This window comes from Neophocaena asiaeorientalis, unplaced genomic scaffold (assembly GCF_003031525.2).
Source record: "Neophocaena asiaeorientalis asiaeorientalis breed wild unplaced genomic scaffold, Neophocaena_asiaeorientalis_V1.1 scaffold71, whole genome shotgun sequence".
Lineage (NCBI taxonomy): Eukaryota > Metazoa > Chordata > Mammalia > Artiodactyla > Phocoenidae > Neophocaena > Neophocaena asiaeorientalis.
Window position 1 is genome coordinate 756940 of NW_020175439.1, and position 15328 is coordinate 772267.

General features: G+C 42.3%; 1 protein-coding gene across 5 annotated transcripts in view; it reads right to left on the minus strand.

The window, feature by feature from the left end:
• Positions 1 to 11531: 11531 nt before the first annotated feature.
• NEDD4 (NEDD4 E3 ubiquitin protein ligase) overlaps positions 11532 to 15328 on the minus strand; it is a 141532-nt gene continuing 137735 nt past the window's right edge. For all 5 annotated transcript variants that reach the window (XM_024767820.1, XM_024767819.1, XM_024767817.1 and 2 more), the window contains one exon: positions 11532 to 14754. In XM_024767820.1, the coding sequence (XP_024623588.1) occupies positions 14652 to 14754 (103 nt within the window). In that variant the 3' untranslated portion in view covers positions 11532 to 14651. The remainder of the gene's footprint in view (positions 14755 to 15328) is intronic.

Here is a 15328-nt window from a genome sequence, read left to right on the forward strand (position 1 = left end):
GTAATTTTGCAGAGTGTTTGGCTGGGGTTTGCCTGATGTTTTCTCATTCGTATTAGATTGAAGCTATGCATTTGGCAAGAAGATCATGAGTGACACTGTGCCCTTCTCACTGCCTCGAATTGGGGGTACCTGATATCAACATGACTTATCCCTGGTGATGTTAACCTTGATCACCTGGTTAAGGTGATGTCTGCAAGGCTTCTCCAAAGTTACTATTTTCCCCTTGGTAACTGCTCTCTCCAGGGAGGTACTTCAAGACTATGCCAACATCCCGTTTCTCTTTAAACTTCAGCATCCATTAGTGTGGGTCTTGCCTGCAACAAGTATTACTGTGATGTTTGCCTAACCATGATTTTTAATTTCTCAGTCTTCCCACATTAATTCACTGGAATTCTTTTGTGAGGAAGAGTTGTCCCCCTCTACCATTGTACTTACTCAGTTATTTTTATCAGTATAGACTCATGGATATTTATTTTATTCTATGGGTTATAATGCAATACTATCATTTTCTTGCTCAATTTTTTCCACTCTCACTGTTGAGAGCTCCTTCAGGTTGGCTTCTGGGTTCTTCTGAGGTCCCTTTATCAGGTTTTGAGAACTTATTTTCTGTAACTACAAGATGTTCCAGGCTCATCTTGTATTTCCCCTGCCCCAACGCTGGATTCAACTTTTTCTTTAAGGAACCCTGGTTCCTTTTACTGGAGAAGGATGGATCCATCTATCTTTATATATATTATAAACCAAGATTCATTAGAACTCCTCCAAATTTAACCCACCACCATAGAGCCTCTTCTAGCCTTCTCCCTTTTTTGGTAACTTCCTTCTCACCTTGAGAAATGTGGCTTTTAATATCTATAATATATTTACTTATTTGTTCAATTCTGGTATATACCTATAGTCGTTTCAGAATTGCTAACCCATACCACTGTGAGAAACAAGTACAGGAACTGGAGTACAAAATTTGTGTATAGTTTGTCTTTAACCTTATAGTATTCGACCAAAACATTGTTCTGCAAAGTTCTTTAGGTTATTTCTTTTCTCCCTCACTCCCCTCAACGTAGTTATGTTATTTTCACCTCGGTCAGGTTCATTTCTTACTGCCTGTATGCCACATTGGGTTCGCCCACATCCTGGCTGATTTTAAATGTTTGTTTTGGGGTGGTATGTGAAACATTACTACGCTTCTGAGTCAGAGCTTCAAAGAAAGGTCTATGCAGAGAAGTGCGCTCTCTTCACATCCCCATGACCCCAGTCCAGTTCTTCCCTTCTTTCATTTCCCACCTACACTCTGTAGGGAACTGTATTTCATGCAAAGTGCCATGAACTGAGTGGCTTAATACGATAGAAAGTTATCTTTTCAGTCCTGGAGGCTCCAAGTCCAAAATGGAGATGTTGGCAGGGCCGAGCTCCCTCTGAATACTTTTTGCTGCTTCTTAGCTTCTGGTGGTTTGCTGGCAGTCTTTGGTGCTCCTTAGCTCATAGATGCATCCCCCTTATCAATGCCTTCATCTTCACATGGTGTTTTCCCTTAGTCTCTCTCTTCACAGGGTCATCATCTTAGAAGGACACCAGTCATACTGGATTAGGGGCTCACCCTGCTCCAGCATGACCTCATCCTAATTACAGCTGCAATGACCCTGTTTCCAAATAAGATCACATTCTGAGGTGCTGGGGGTTGGGACTTCAACAGACCTCTTCAGGAGTGGAGGGTAATGGTGTGGGGGGGGACCACAATTCAACTCAGAATAGTAATCTATCTCTTGGTTTCTAATTTCTCCTCATATTTTGTATGAAAGAACAAATACATGTATATTTTCCCTATAACTCTTTTTTCTCACATGTAGGATAACATACTAAGATGCTGTTTTGCATGTTATTTTTTTCACTAAACAGTGTAGCCTGGAAGTCATACCAATTTTATAGAGATCTTCTTCATTATTTTATAGAGTGCTTAGTATTCCATTTTCTAGATGAACCATAGCTTATTCAATCAATCTCCTTTGAATGAGCATTTAATTTGTAATTACCAGCAATGCTGCAATGAGTAACCTTGTGCTTATGTATTCTCACATTGTTGAAAGCGTATCTGCAGGATGTATTCCTAAAAGTGGTGTTGCTAGGTCAAACTGCTTTTGTAGTTTTGTTAGGTTATTTCCTAACTCTCTTTGCAGTTTGCATTTTCCACCAGCAATGTGTGAGAATGCCTGTTTACCCGATGGATCATCATACTTTTTAATTTTCGCCAATATGATGGATGAGAACTGTATCTCAGTGTTGCTTAATTTGCCTGAGTGAATTTGAACATTTTTTTCATATGTTTGAAGAATATCTCCCCCCATTTTTCTATTGCACTCTTCGTCATTTGTCCCTTTTAAAGACGTCCTTATTGAGATAGAATTCATACACCATAGAATTCACCCCTTGCAAGTGTACAATTCACTGGTTTTAGTATATTCACAGACTTCGGTAACCATCAACACGATCTAAGTTTAGAATATTTTTATCACCCCCAAAAGAAACCTGGTATCTACTCTTATTCTTCCCCACTCCCCAGCCCTAGGCATCCACTAACCAACTTCCTGTCCCTATGGATTTGCCTACTGTAGACATTTCATATAAATGGAATCATATAATAATGGTCTTTTGTGACTGCCTTCTTTCACTTAGCATAATGTCTTCAAGGTTTATCCATGTTGTATTCCATTGTATGAATATACCACATTTTGTTTATCCATTCATTACATGGTGGCCATTTGGGCTTTCCACTTTTTGGCTTTTGTGAATAGTGCCATTTATTAAAATGTCTTCGCCCTATGATTTGAGATGCCATCTTTAATGTCTAACTTTCCATATGTTTCTTGGTCTATTTCTGGGCATTCTATTTTACTGGTCAATGTGTCTCTTCATGTGGCACTACTACACTTTTAATTACACAGGATTTATAGTATATTTTAATATTTGGTAGGGCTAGTCATCTCTAGTAGTTGTTATTTTTCAAGTGTTTTCCTGGGTATTTATGCATTTGTTTTTCCACGTGAACTTCATTATCAACTTGCCTAAACTGCAACTTGTCGGTACTGCATTAGCTTTTTCAATTAATTTAGGGAAAACGACATCTTTATAATGTTGTGCCATCCTATGCAAAAACAGGAAATGTCTTTCCGTTTGTTTAAGAATACTTTTGTATCTGTCACGAGGGTTAAGTTATATTTTAAAGTCACTGTTCAATTGATTTAGGGGCTGTACTGAGGTTTTAGGAATGTGATAACATGCAAAATAGAGACATGTCACATTCTATGCAGAAAAAAAGACCAGTATCTTAAATGCTAATATGACTCTCAGAGTAAGTGACATAATAAAAGCCTGTAGCCTGATCGACTAATGCCCTTGATGAAATTTTATCAATGTCAGCTGTGGAGGGAAGCTCTGGGCAGCCAGGAAATGCCAGAAATACAGGGTTATTTTCTTTCTTGGATCTTCCTCTCAGGGCTCTGCAGGGAGCCAGATTTTTCCCACCTAAACCATAAAATTTCTTGGGAAAGATAAACAGCATCTCCCTCTTGAAGAGGGGGAGGGGGGCTGATATAACCAATAGTCCATGATCTGAGACAAAAACTTTTCAAACAGAGTGGAGGAGAGAAAGAAAGTGTGTAAGGATTTATAAGCAGGACAGCAAAGCCCTCGTAATAGAATAATCTGGCACTGGATTGACTGCAGAGAATTTACACATATCCATCCACCCTTTCTACCCTCACGCACAAACATACCCACAGAGGACAGAGAATGACAGAAGAATTGATCAAGACACAGAACAAAGGTCTGAGACGGACAGAACAGAGACCCTGGCTCTGCCACCATAGCCAGGGAATTGTTAGCAAATCCCCTCTGTGAGAGAAGTGTCGTGTTCTAAGCCCAAAGCACCTTGATACATTAGACTTCTAATCAGTGGTAATGTTTTACTATTTAGAAAATTTTGTCCATGGCTGACACTTGTTATTTTGAGAATGCTGTTCACAAGTCCCACTTTAAGAACCTGATAAGGTTCTCTGAAAAAAGGCAAAGCTCACCCTGCCCATTAGGCCCTGACTCAGGGACAGACAGCCTGCATTTGGCTTCTCCACCCCCATCCTATCTGGAGGGAGGAGGGTGCCGGCTGGATGACTGACATGCCTGCCACAGCCCACCTGATGCTCGGGCCTAGTGAGATTCAGGTGAGCTCATTAGTCCTGGATACAAGGGTCTGAAGTTGTGCGAAGCCTGGGTCAGGGGACCACCCAATGCAGCCGACCTCACTTCACAGATCCAGGTCTGCTCCTAATTTACTCTGTGACCAAAGCAAACCCTTGCTGTGACTTATCTTTCTGATCTGTCAAGTGAGAACAATGACACGTGCCCTACCTACTTTACTGGCGTTGAATAAAAGGAGACAATGAATGTGAAGATGCATTAAAGAGAATTAAAAGTGCTGTCTGAAAGGAAGGGACTCCCTAGAGTGCTTCAGTGAACTCTGTGTTCCAGTCCTTTTCAGTGTCCTAATTAGGGAGTGAGGGAACAAACAGATAACTTTCAGACACGTTTGTCATGGATGAAAAAAAAATATCCATTCACTTAGTGGCCGAGTCACTATTCTAGCCACGGTTGTATGTATGTTAGATCATTTGAAAAGGGGTGAGTAATCTGTGTTCCACAGCTGAAAAGACTTCCAAGCTCCCATAACCTGGCAAACAGACTTCGGAATGAGGCCGTCCCCTCATGGCTGGCAGGGGACGCCGAGAACACGGAGGAAGAGGTTGAGTCAAAGGGAAAAAGTTATTGTCACTCTGGAAAAGATTCTGTAGACCCCTGGAGAAGGAGTGTCTGTTATATTTAACTAGAAACCAATATAATCAAAGAAAGCCCCACATTTAGGTCTGTCCCTTTTGGTGTGAGCATTGTTCTCTGAGTTCATGCCCATGAATAGTAAGCATCGTTTGACTCAATACTTGGAAGTATTCTGCAGTGTAGAGATTCGTGAAATGCTTCTCCTACACAAAAGTCCCGAGCGCGATCTCAGGCAGAGGAAATAATTCAAGCAGCGGCCCTGCTGCGGCTGACGACGCGGCTGCCCACCCGGGGACCCCGTCCAGGCCGCTTCTCCCGGACTCAGATCGATTTCAGGTCAACAGCCCAGAAGGACACGGCCAGGCTGTGAATATCGGCCTCTTCGGACCCCAGCCTCGCGTTTCAGGGCTTTTCCACCCCAAGCGAGGTGTCCCTTTTCCTAACCTCTATCACTACTGAACAGGCCTTACCTTAGTCACTTATACTTTACTACGAACACATTTGGGTTCAGGAAACATTTGTCCTTTGTATTATAATTCAATCTTTTAAGTATGGAAGTGAAAGGTCTTATGTGCTATTAAAAGAATTTCAGCCATCAGCAAATAGGTGTGGGGAGGCTGGCGGAGGCACATCCAGTTGCCCTTGAATCTCACCCCTCCCGCAAGGGAGGCCAGTCCCGAGAGGGAACTGAGTGTACTCATTTGGGGTGCTTCGGGGTCACTTGCGACATGGGGCACAAGGGGAAAGGGGAGGGCTTTCTTCCTCCCTCCAGGGCTGCTGTCTTACCTGCTCTCCGTCCTGGAGCCGCCATGGCCTCTGCAGGTCGCCGCTGTGACCACACGGCCGCTCACGGGTCCCTCCTCTCCTCCGGGCTCTCCTTCCTCTCCCCCGACACCTCCCCCACGTCTCGGAGCCCGTGCTCACAGCTGCTACCTCCTCAATCCCGCCTTGCCTATTTCAGGTTCTCTCCCGCCCACGCTTCCCCCGGGGGGATCCCAGGTTGTTCCCATCAGCAATGATACCCGCAGGTGCTGGGACTCCAGGGAAGAGGACTGGGCGGGGCTTCAGATGGAAGCGGGCAAAGTGAAATGGGGCCTGGCTCGGGGACAATTGGGAGCCCAGGTCAGCCACAGCAATCAGGCTCAGGTGCCCGCAATGAGCGCGGAGGTGGGAAGGTCAGCACCAAGTGGAGAAAACTGTTGGCATTAATTATAGGTCCTGGAATACCTAATAAAGAGCAAAGAAAAACCCAAAAGCTTGGTTTTGGCTGGAAACACACGACCAATTGTATTGTTTATAAACGTCCCCCAATCACCACTTGTTCTATTACATACAAAATATAAAATTAACTTAACAGAAGTGGTGTTTAATAATTTGGATCAGCTTTCTTAGTTGGCGGCCCATGTAATACGATCGCCTCATGGGCTCACAGCTATTTGCTGGTAACCTCCAAATCTTCACCCACCTTTAGATCCACAGCTGCCTATCAGAAGCCTCCCCTCTGATGTCACCCCGTGGAAAGTTCACAGTCCTTTCTGTTCCGGCGGTGGCGGTGGCAACACCGGCACCCATCCAGGTGCCCCCATCTGGGTGTTGGGGTAGGTGTCAGCCCAGACTCCTGTCTTCGCCCCTATTGCTCCCCCCTGCCCACCAGCTGCACCTCTCTCCATATGACATCTAAACCCTGGCTTCAGGCGCTACCATTTCTCACCTTCGTCCTTGGAACACTCTCCACATTAGCACCTGCCCCCAGACCTGCTACCCTTAAATAGGCAGAAAGAGCTTTCTAAAGTTCATACCAAAGCATACACTTTTTGGCATGTAACTCTTGAATAGCTTCCCCCACTGTTGATCAGATTCCTTAGCATTGAACATAAGTCCTTTCATGATCAAACCCCTACTTTTCCCCCAGCCCAATATAACCTCTGTTATTTCACCGGCTGGGAGTAACTCATAATTATCTCTGGTGGGTCTCTTGTTTTACTTCACTCTTTCTTTTTCACGGGCCACACGCACTGCTGAAAATGAGAGGGCTGGTTCCAGTTCAAAGCCTTTCGCAGGTCTGAGCGCTCAGCCAGAAGTCCTGCATCTGTAGTCTATTAGCTCTCCTGATCGCATTTTGTTATTCTCCTTGCAGCAGAAAAAACAAACAGCTGTGTCTCCCACAGCCTCTGCCTTCCTCCCAACGTCAAAGAGGCTCTCCCCCAGGTGACCCCCTGTGACCCTGCGGAGTTCCTTCCTCTGCGGTGGCCTTACCCTCCCAGTTGTCCAGTCTCATCGCCACCCTCCTGTTTCTGGCAGTTCCTGATAAATCACCCCATTCCCCATCCCCCTCGCCCTGTTCTGTGATGATCTTCCAAGGTCCTAGATCCAGCGCTTCACACTGGATGCTGGTTGCCAGCGATTCCCACGTTTGCTTCTGCCCACATTATATGACGTTCAACGTGGGACACCTTCAGCGTCACTGTCTGGGGCAACCTCAGCTCTAAGGAGGAGGTTGCAGGTGTGATTTGGCTTATCTCCCCATAATCTGCATTAGATCTCTCCCAAGCCATCCCTAGCAAACAGAATCCCTGTGGAGACAGTGTCTTCACAGTGCAAAGATAGCTCCCCTTGCAACCAGACTGCCAACCTTAAGCTCCTGAAAGTCAAATCTGGAATCACCACAGACCGGCTATCTGCAATGTTGCTTAGTTTTTGACATTGGGCTCTCTTGGAGAAATTTCTTCCAAGACTCTGGAGTTGCCTGGAGGAAGCAAGCTAATTTTGCACCTTCCCAGGTTAGCCACTCACAGCTGCTTCTTCATTCCCTTTTGTGGTGTCTAAGCATGACCCAGGCCTATTGATTCCACTGCTGTACAATATGTAGCGCCAGCCCCCTGTGGCTATTTGAAATGTGGCCGTTCTGAACTGAGATGTGCTGGAAGCATAAAATACACACTGCATATCGAAGACTTAGTATCAGATAATGAAAAACATCATTAATAATTTTATATTAATTACATGTTGAAATGTTAATATTTTAGATATACTTAATTAAATACATTATTACTATTAAATTCATTTATCTCTTTTTACTCTTTAAAATGTGCTACTAGAAAATTTAAAATTACATGTCACCTGCATTATATTTCTATTGGACAATGCTGGACTAGACCTTGGCTCAGTCTTAAATGTCTTAATATACCTTCCAAAGGCCTGCAGCATGTGCTATGTGTTCCTCCTTTCCCACCCCTAGCAATGCTTAAATGAGTAATTAGATGTTTTGATGATAACCCCCAAATTCCTATCCACATTGTCCCCAGATGGCAATGGGGGAAAGTATGTAAATTGACTCATTGGGGCAACCACAGATATTCAGAGTTCTGGTAGTAACTGAGTTAACAGAACTTTCTTTTTTCCCTTCTCACACTTCTTTTGAAGATGTAGACAAGGATAACACATTACTGAATTCCTTGTAACTTAAAACCACACAACGTCAACATTTATCCACAAGCATTACAACATTACAACACATAGCAATACTGAAAAAGCAAAGCAAAGCTAGTCGGCTACTCCTTCATCATTGAGAATTTGGTCATCCCCTTGGAGCTATTTCATTGTCTTCAAGTCTGGAAGTTTATCCTTGGGCCAAGGCACAGTGACTGAGTATTAACCATGTCCTTGATCTGGATCGTGTTTTCAAGTCTAGCATCCATGAAAATCCCGTTTGTTTAAACAGATTATCCTTAGCTCACTGTGCTCATTACCTCTTACTGACTGGAGAGAATACGCTTGAGTTTCTCATTTATAAAATCTATGTTAAACAAAAACAGCTCTTCAGAAGGTATGGGGTTTGCCTTGATAGTAATTATTTTTCATAAGAGAACTTAAATCGGGATCTGAACAAGGAATTGAGCATCCTCAACAGCCTCCAGTTATAGCTTTAATCTCTGGTTACCTTCCCAAGTCGCTCAGGGCATCCAGAGGCCCCTCCCCTTCTCTCTGGAGACTGAAAGCCAGCAAATGATCAGCAGCTCCGGGCTGTGAATGGCTTTCTTTGCTTTCGGCTCTGTTCTGATTTGCACTCACATCATTATCCGGAACATAACTTCATGGGAAGGAATACCAATCCTTCAAACAAATAAAAAGAGCAGCGATGATCTAGTTCTCTTTTATATACTAAGGAAGCTTCTAAGGATGAGTTGAATCTAATTTCAGGCCCATTCAACCTTGATGCCGCGGAGAAAACCACAAACCTGAGTTGTGATTCGTGAACTCACAGCTGCTGAAGGTGAATCCACTGGCTGATAGTACCATCATTTATCAGGCTTTTCATCGGTAAAGAATGGAACCCTGAGCCACGAACTATAAAATTAGATACATTTAAGTGTTTTTCAAGCCACATCTCCATAACCCTTTGCCACCTCTACTTTTAGGTTGTGTGGGAGGTGGAATTTCTACAAATGGTCCAAAAGCTCAAGGCCCAAATGCCTGCAATCCGTGACCCCCACCACGACTGTGTTATGCCTACAGCACAGTCGACTTCAAAAGGGGAGATGATAGAGGTGGGACTAATCAAGTGAGCCTTGGAAAGTGAGAATTTTCTCCACCTGGTGGCAGAGAAGACGGCAGAAGGAGGCATCAGGGAGGTTCTAAGCATGAAAAGGATTGCACACACCATTGCTGGCTTGAAGATGGAACAGCCAAGTGGTGAGAAATGTATGTGGCCTGTAGAAGGTTAGACTGGTCCCCAGATGACAGCCAGCAAGAAAATGGGGACCTCAGAACTCTAGCCACAAGGAACTGGATTCTGTCAACAACTGAAGAATCATTGAAGCAGCTAAGAGTTCGGTTGGTTGACACCTTGGTTTTGGCCTGTGAGGCCCTAAGTAGAGAAGCCAGCTGAGCCCATGTGGATTTCTTTTTTGTTAATTTTTAAATTAATTTTATTCAAGTATAGTTGATTTACAGTGTTCTGTTAATTACTGCTAAACAGCAAAGTGATTCAGTTATACATATATTTACACTTTTTCATATTCTTTTCCATTATGACTCATCATAGGATACTGAATATAGTTCCCTGTGCTATACAGTAGGACCTTGTTTTTTTATCCATTCTATACACAATAGTTTGCATCTGCTAATCCCGAACTCCCAATCCCTCCCTCCCCCACCTACCCCTTGGCAACCGCAAGTCTGTTCTCTATGTCTGTGAGTCTGTTTCTGTTTCATAGGTAAGTCCACTTGTGTCATATTTTAGATTCCATGTGGAGTTAATGACTGACTGAACTGTGAGATGATGAATGGGTGTTGATTTGAGCTGCTAGCTTTGTGGTCATGTTATGCAGCAACAGAAAACGAATACACCTTGGTAATTTGCTGATTGGATTCTACAGCTTTCTTTTTTTTTGTTGTGGTTCATAATCCACTGAGTTTATATGCTGTGTGGCCTCAGGTGTATTACTTGTCCTTTTTGAGCCTATAAAACCTGCCTCACTGAGTTTTTATGAAGATTAAATGGGACCCACGTAAAGTGTTTACTGCAGACCCTGGTGCTCCACAGGATCTCAGTCAAGCTCCTTCTCTGCATGTGTATTTTCACAGTTCCCATCATCCCCCTATACACAGAGCTTCCTGCATATTACTGCACAGGGCCAGGGACGCTGTAGGTGCTCAATACACGTGCACTGGGTCTATACACAAACAATACTCACATTGTATTTATGTGTTGGAGAATGAACATATTAAAAAGGTATACAAAGAAGTCCCTGTTTTCAAGCTGCCCAAGTTTGTAGGCGAGAATTATGTACACAAAGCCTAGCAATATACGATCCCATTCATGCTACTAGGTACCAACTGCTAGGCCACGGCACCCTTCCACTGCTCCAAGAGGAGGAGTGATTTTGCAAGTGGACATAAGCAGATGCAGAGAAGTTTTCAGTGATTAAGGACTGGAGGGAGGCGTGGTTTGGGTGGAGGGCAGGGTGCCTGAGTGGGGTACGATGGAAGGTGGAACTCATGCATTAAGCTGGGGACAGACTGCATTTCATGCCAACGGGTTTGGGCTTCTTCCTTCTGGCTCTGGGGAGCTTTCAGAGCGTTTTTGGCAGAGTAACCTGATCAGATTTGTATATGAGAAAGGAGACACTGGTGTGGGATGGAGGGACTGCATAGGATGGATTGCAGATGAAGAGACTGGCAGAACCGAAACAGGCCGCCAATTTAGCGATATTCTTTAATGCTCAAGAAAAATACACACAAATCTACTGAAGCCCACTATTCACAGTGAGGTCCTGCGATTCTAACACTTAGTATAATATCCTTTATAAAAAGGAATGTGCCTGCCCTGATGGACAGCAAAGCAAGGACTTCCTGTACGGGGAGGCATGGTGCCGGCTAGCTACCGCCCGAGCTGGTAAGCTCTGGAAGGGTGGAAGCGGGGAAGGCAGGCGTCTGGACCCCATAGATTACAACTAGTCTGGATTTTGGCAGAAACAGGGCTGGAACAGCACCTTCCTAGGGCTGACTGGGGGTGAGGGTGTTGGATTCCCTTCTAACTGGGAAACTTCCAGGAGTTCAGAGGAAGGATGAAAAGATACTTACTTCTGAAGTAACACTTGGAATTCCTCTTCTCATAGAAACAATGTTATAAATAGGTTCCATGGCTGGTCTCTGGAATGAACAACAGCAAGTCTGAAATCCAGTCCATTTGTAACTTTATTATTATATTGCCTTCTGTATATTTTACTAACAACCAGATTTGGGGAACAGGACCTGTTTGTAAAATGGAGATTCTCTGTGGTTAAGAGTTTATAATCATGCTAGGTAACCTGCTATCAATTCAAGATTGTTTTGAGAATTCCATGTGTTGCTGCAGAGAACTAGATCAGGAGCTATTGGCTAAGGATAACGGCTTGGAAACATTTCTATTTGAAAATGAATCACAGTTTCTGTTTTTACTAGAATAGAACTTTATTTGTGGCATCAAGATTTTAAAAAATGGTTTTATATTTTAAAGTATGCAATAAATTTTGATACATTAATCTTGATATCTTTTTCCCATATGAGAAGATTTTAGAAAAACAATGTCAAGTGGCTTATAATCCAAACGAATTGTTTAACTTGATAATTCTCTGGAATAATTTCAGCATTATAAATAAAAAATGAAAAGAAGTAACCATTTAAATTAGGATGAAATGCATTTGTAGCACAATTTTATGCCTGTTAAAATTTGTTTGATTACAGAGAAAATAATAGGCTAAAATTATGTGCTTATAACTCTAAAAAAACCCGATGTCCTTGCTTTACATAAATGACCCTATTTACTTCCAGCCGTAGAATGCATTTGAGAAACTTTGCTATCTGGGATGAGGGGCTGTGTTGCTTGATACAGGTTCCTTTTGGACCATCAGTGCACACCTGGGAGATGATGGTCTGTGGCTGGGGGCTGGTGGGAGTGTCTGGTCTCTTTAACACCCTGTTTTAGCTGAGTCACAGAATCATCCACGTGAATGAATCGGACGAAAAGCAAGCTTTATATTTTCTCAAGCTCTGCTATCTGCTGTATTTCACAGAAGCGACAGTTAAACAATCATGTGGTAAAATCTTGTTTTAACAAAAATAGTTTTCACATTCAGTTCTACATAATGAGAACATTCCAAAATGCATTGGCCCATATTAATATTACTTTGCTCATGTAGAGAAAATGAATTCTGATGGTAAGATCCATGTACAGATAAACATGCATATGTATATCTGTATATATTCAATATCAGAGATGTTCCTACTTTCTTGTCTGTCAGCAGTCATTTTATTTTTAAATGAAGAGATTTTCCTTTGGGAGTGTAGTTCGTGTTCACACCTGATTTGACAAAATCTGATGGTCAGCGCAAAGCACCCTCTGATCATATGATACTTTACAAAGCAGCTTTCTGGAATTTACAATAATCTTACATGACAATGAGAGTGTGCATGATTATTTTCCTTTGACGGGTGAAGAACCAGGAGCCCGGAGAGGTGAAGTATGCTGCTTCAGTTTAAACATTTGGTAAGTGATAAAATTAGGGCTACACCTGGTGGTCTCCCCTGAATGCTAGTTAGCAAGGTGAAGAGAAGACACAGGGTACATAGATCTGTGAATTACTCTCCCTAAGCTGAGCTGCTGATGTGCTGTTTGGAAAGTGGTTTTGCTTCTGTCACATGGGACATCCCTACCAGGTGCTGAATGGTACCCATTGTGTTACACCCCAACAAACTTTAACCAAGAGCCAGATGCACTTTTTACAACTCTCAGAGTATGCATATATATATATATGTATGTAAGTATTTAAGATTAATAACATATATTTACAATTACCCCTAAATCACAAAGATACCATATTGAGAAATAGCTTTATCTTTTTGCAAGAGCATTTTCTATATAATCATTCCAATGTAGGTATAAAATATATAAATACAGTCTTGGCACACTTATCTTTGCAGGTGCACTGGAACACTTTCCCTTTTGCCTTATTCTGCTCACCCCGACTGACTTTTGATTGTTTGAAAATTCCTTTACACATCTCTAAATTCCCTGAGGATGGGGACTCAGCTAGATTTCTTTGAAGCTGACAACTCTCACCCCAGGGCCTAGACAGAGCTATGCACATCGCAGGCATTCAGTAAACCTTCACTGAATACATGCACAGGATTTTTATGTACTTCGGTTTGGTTAAAGTCGGAGTCTATCTGTAGCATTTTGCCTAAAGAGTTTTGGATTTATAGCAAAACATTTTCATAGTAAACAGGTTTTTAAAAAAGCATAAGAAATCTGGTAATTTAATACAAATTATGCCTTATAACTATTCTTTGGTTATTTTTAACAAATTATTTGGTTTTTTGACTAAAGTGAAATACTAAAAATATAAAAATGCAACTGCAGAGATTAGCTTAATCTGTAAACATAATAAACCCTGTAAACATGTATTTACTACATAATTGTGCAACTGTAAAGAATGACTAGTAAAGGCAAGTATTATACATTTAACTCAGTTCTTCAAGGCTTATTTAGGAATACTGCTTTGTCAAGCTTTAGTTTGAAGAAGGAATTCTTTTAACTAAACGAACACAGTAAAGAGTGATGACTCTACCAATGAGCCATAAGGATATACAGGCAAGAGGGAGGCGTTAATACCTTTAACCCTTTGCAAATTTGAATTTGCTTCACGTCTTATGAACCACCTTGCTTAGTAAAACCGCATATTAACAAAAGCCAAATGCTTTTTAAAATGAAGAAGTAAACAGCTTTTTGCAAGTGAATCAGTTGACTAAAAATATAGGTAACATACTTTCTAAGATTTTTCCAAAAATCTGGGCAGTAACGTGCAGTAGGCAGGTCTACAAAATTATAACTAGCTGCAGGCAGCACTGACTATATTGTAGTGTACTCAATACTAAAGTTTTTTCCCCCAATTTCAGTTTCCTTCTCAAAAAGCATCAAACTTTTCACACATGACACTTATCACAAATATTTCACAGTTATAATTTCAGTAGTTTAAGAAACTGCCTGGCAAATACTGTAAAAGAGGTAAATGTCAAGGACAAAACTCACGATTTCAGGCACACAGGACTTATATAGTAGAGGGTGAACTCAAGATAGAACAACACAACTGCGTAAAAGCAACACCTTATATAAGTGAATGAAATAATGGAAAAGTTGTCATACTATTTCTTCTAATTCTTTGACATGATTTTCTCCAATATCTGGGAAGTATCAATGGCCAAGGGTTAGTAGTTCCCTGGAAAATTTTAAGTCAAGATTTTGCTTATAAAAAAGCGGCAGTGAAACACCATAGATTGTTACTTGTAATCTAATCAACGCCATCAAAACCCTGAGTGTTCTCAATGGCCATCTGAAGTTTATCCCATAATTCTTCAAATGACTCATACGGTGGCAAGTCCAAGCGATTAAAGCTGAAAGAACAGAGAGGGGCCGGTTATTGCAGACACTGACAAAGTGAGTTCCCAGGGCAAACTATTCATGGTGCAGCTATGCGTGCTATGTTTCAACCACACGAAAAGACCTTTTCTCCTCAGGGAGAAGGAATGTTTAGGATTGGACTCTAGGTGTGGACTCTCCCCATGAATTCTTGGTGGTGACCTCTCACCTCCACCCTGATCTCCAAACGTCTGGGCTCCTGTCATTTGAACCTTCAAAATGGAATGTTCTAGTCCTTCTTGGGATGGATCATCATTCATGTGATGGAAGCAAGATATGGTCAACAGTTTACCTTTTTTTTTTTGGCTGTACCGTGTGGCATCTGGGATCTTAGTTCCCTGACCAGGGATCGAACCCGTGCCCCCTACAGTGGAAGTACCGAATCTTAACCACTGGACCGCCAGGGATGTCCCCAGGTCAAAAGTTTAGATGGGTCTCTCCAGTGTTCAGCTGCCTGGTCTTCAGGCCTGCCCAGTAAAGAAACAGCTGTTCCTGGGTTGGTGTGGCTGATTCCCGGCCCTCCTCCTCTCCTCTCCCCCCTCCCCCTCC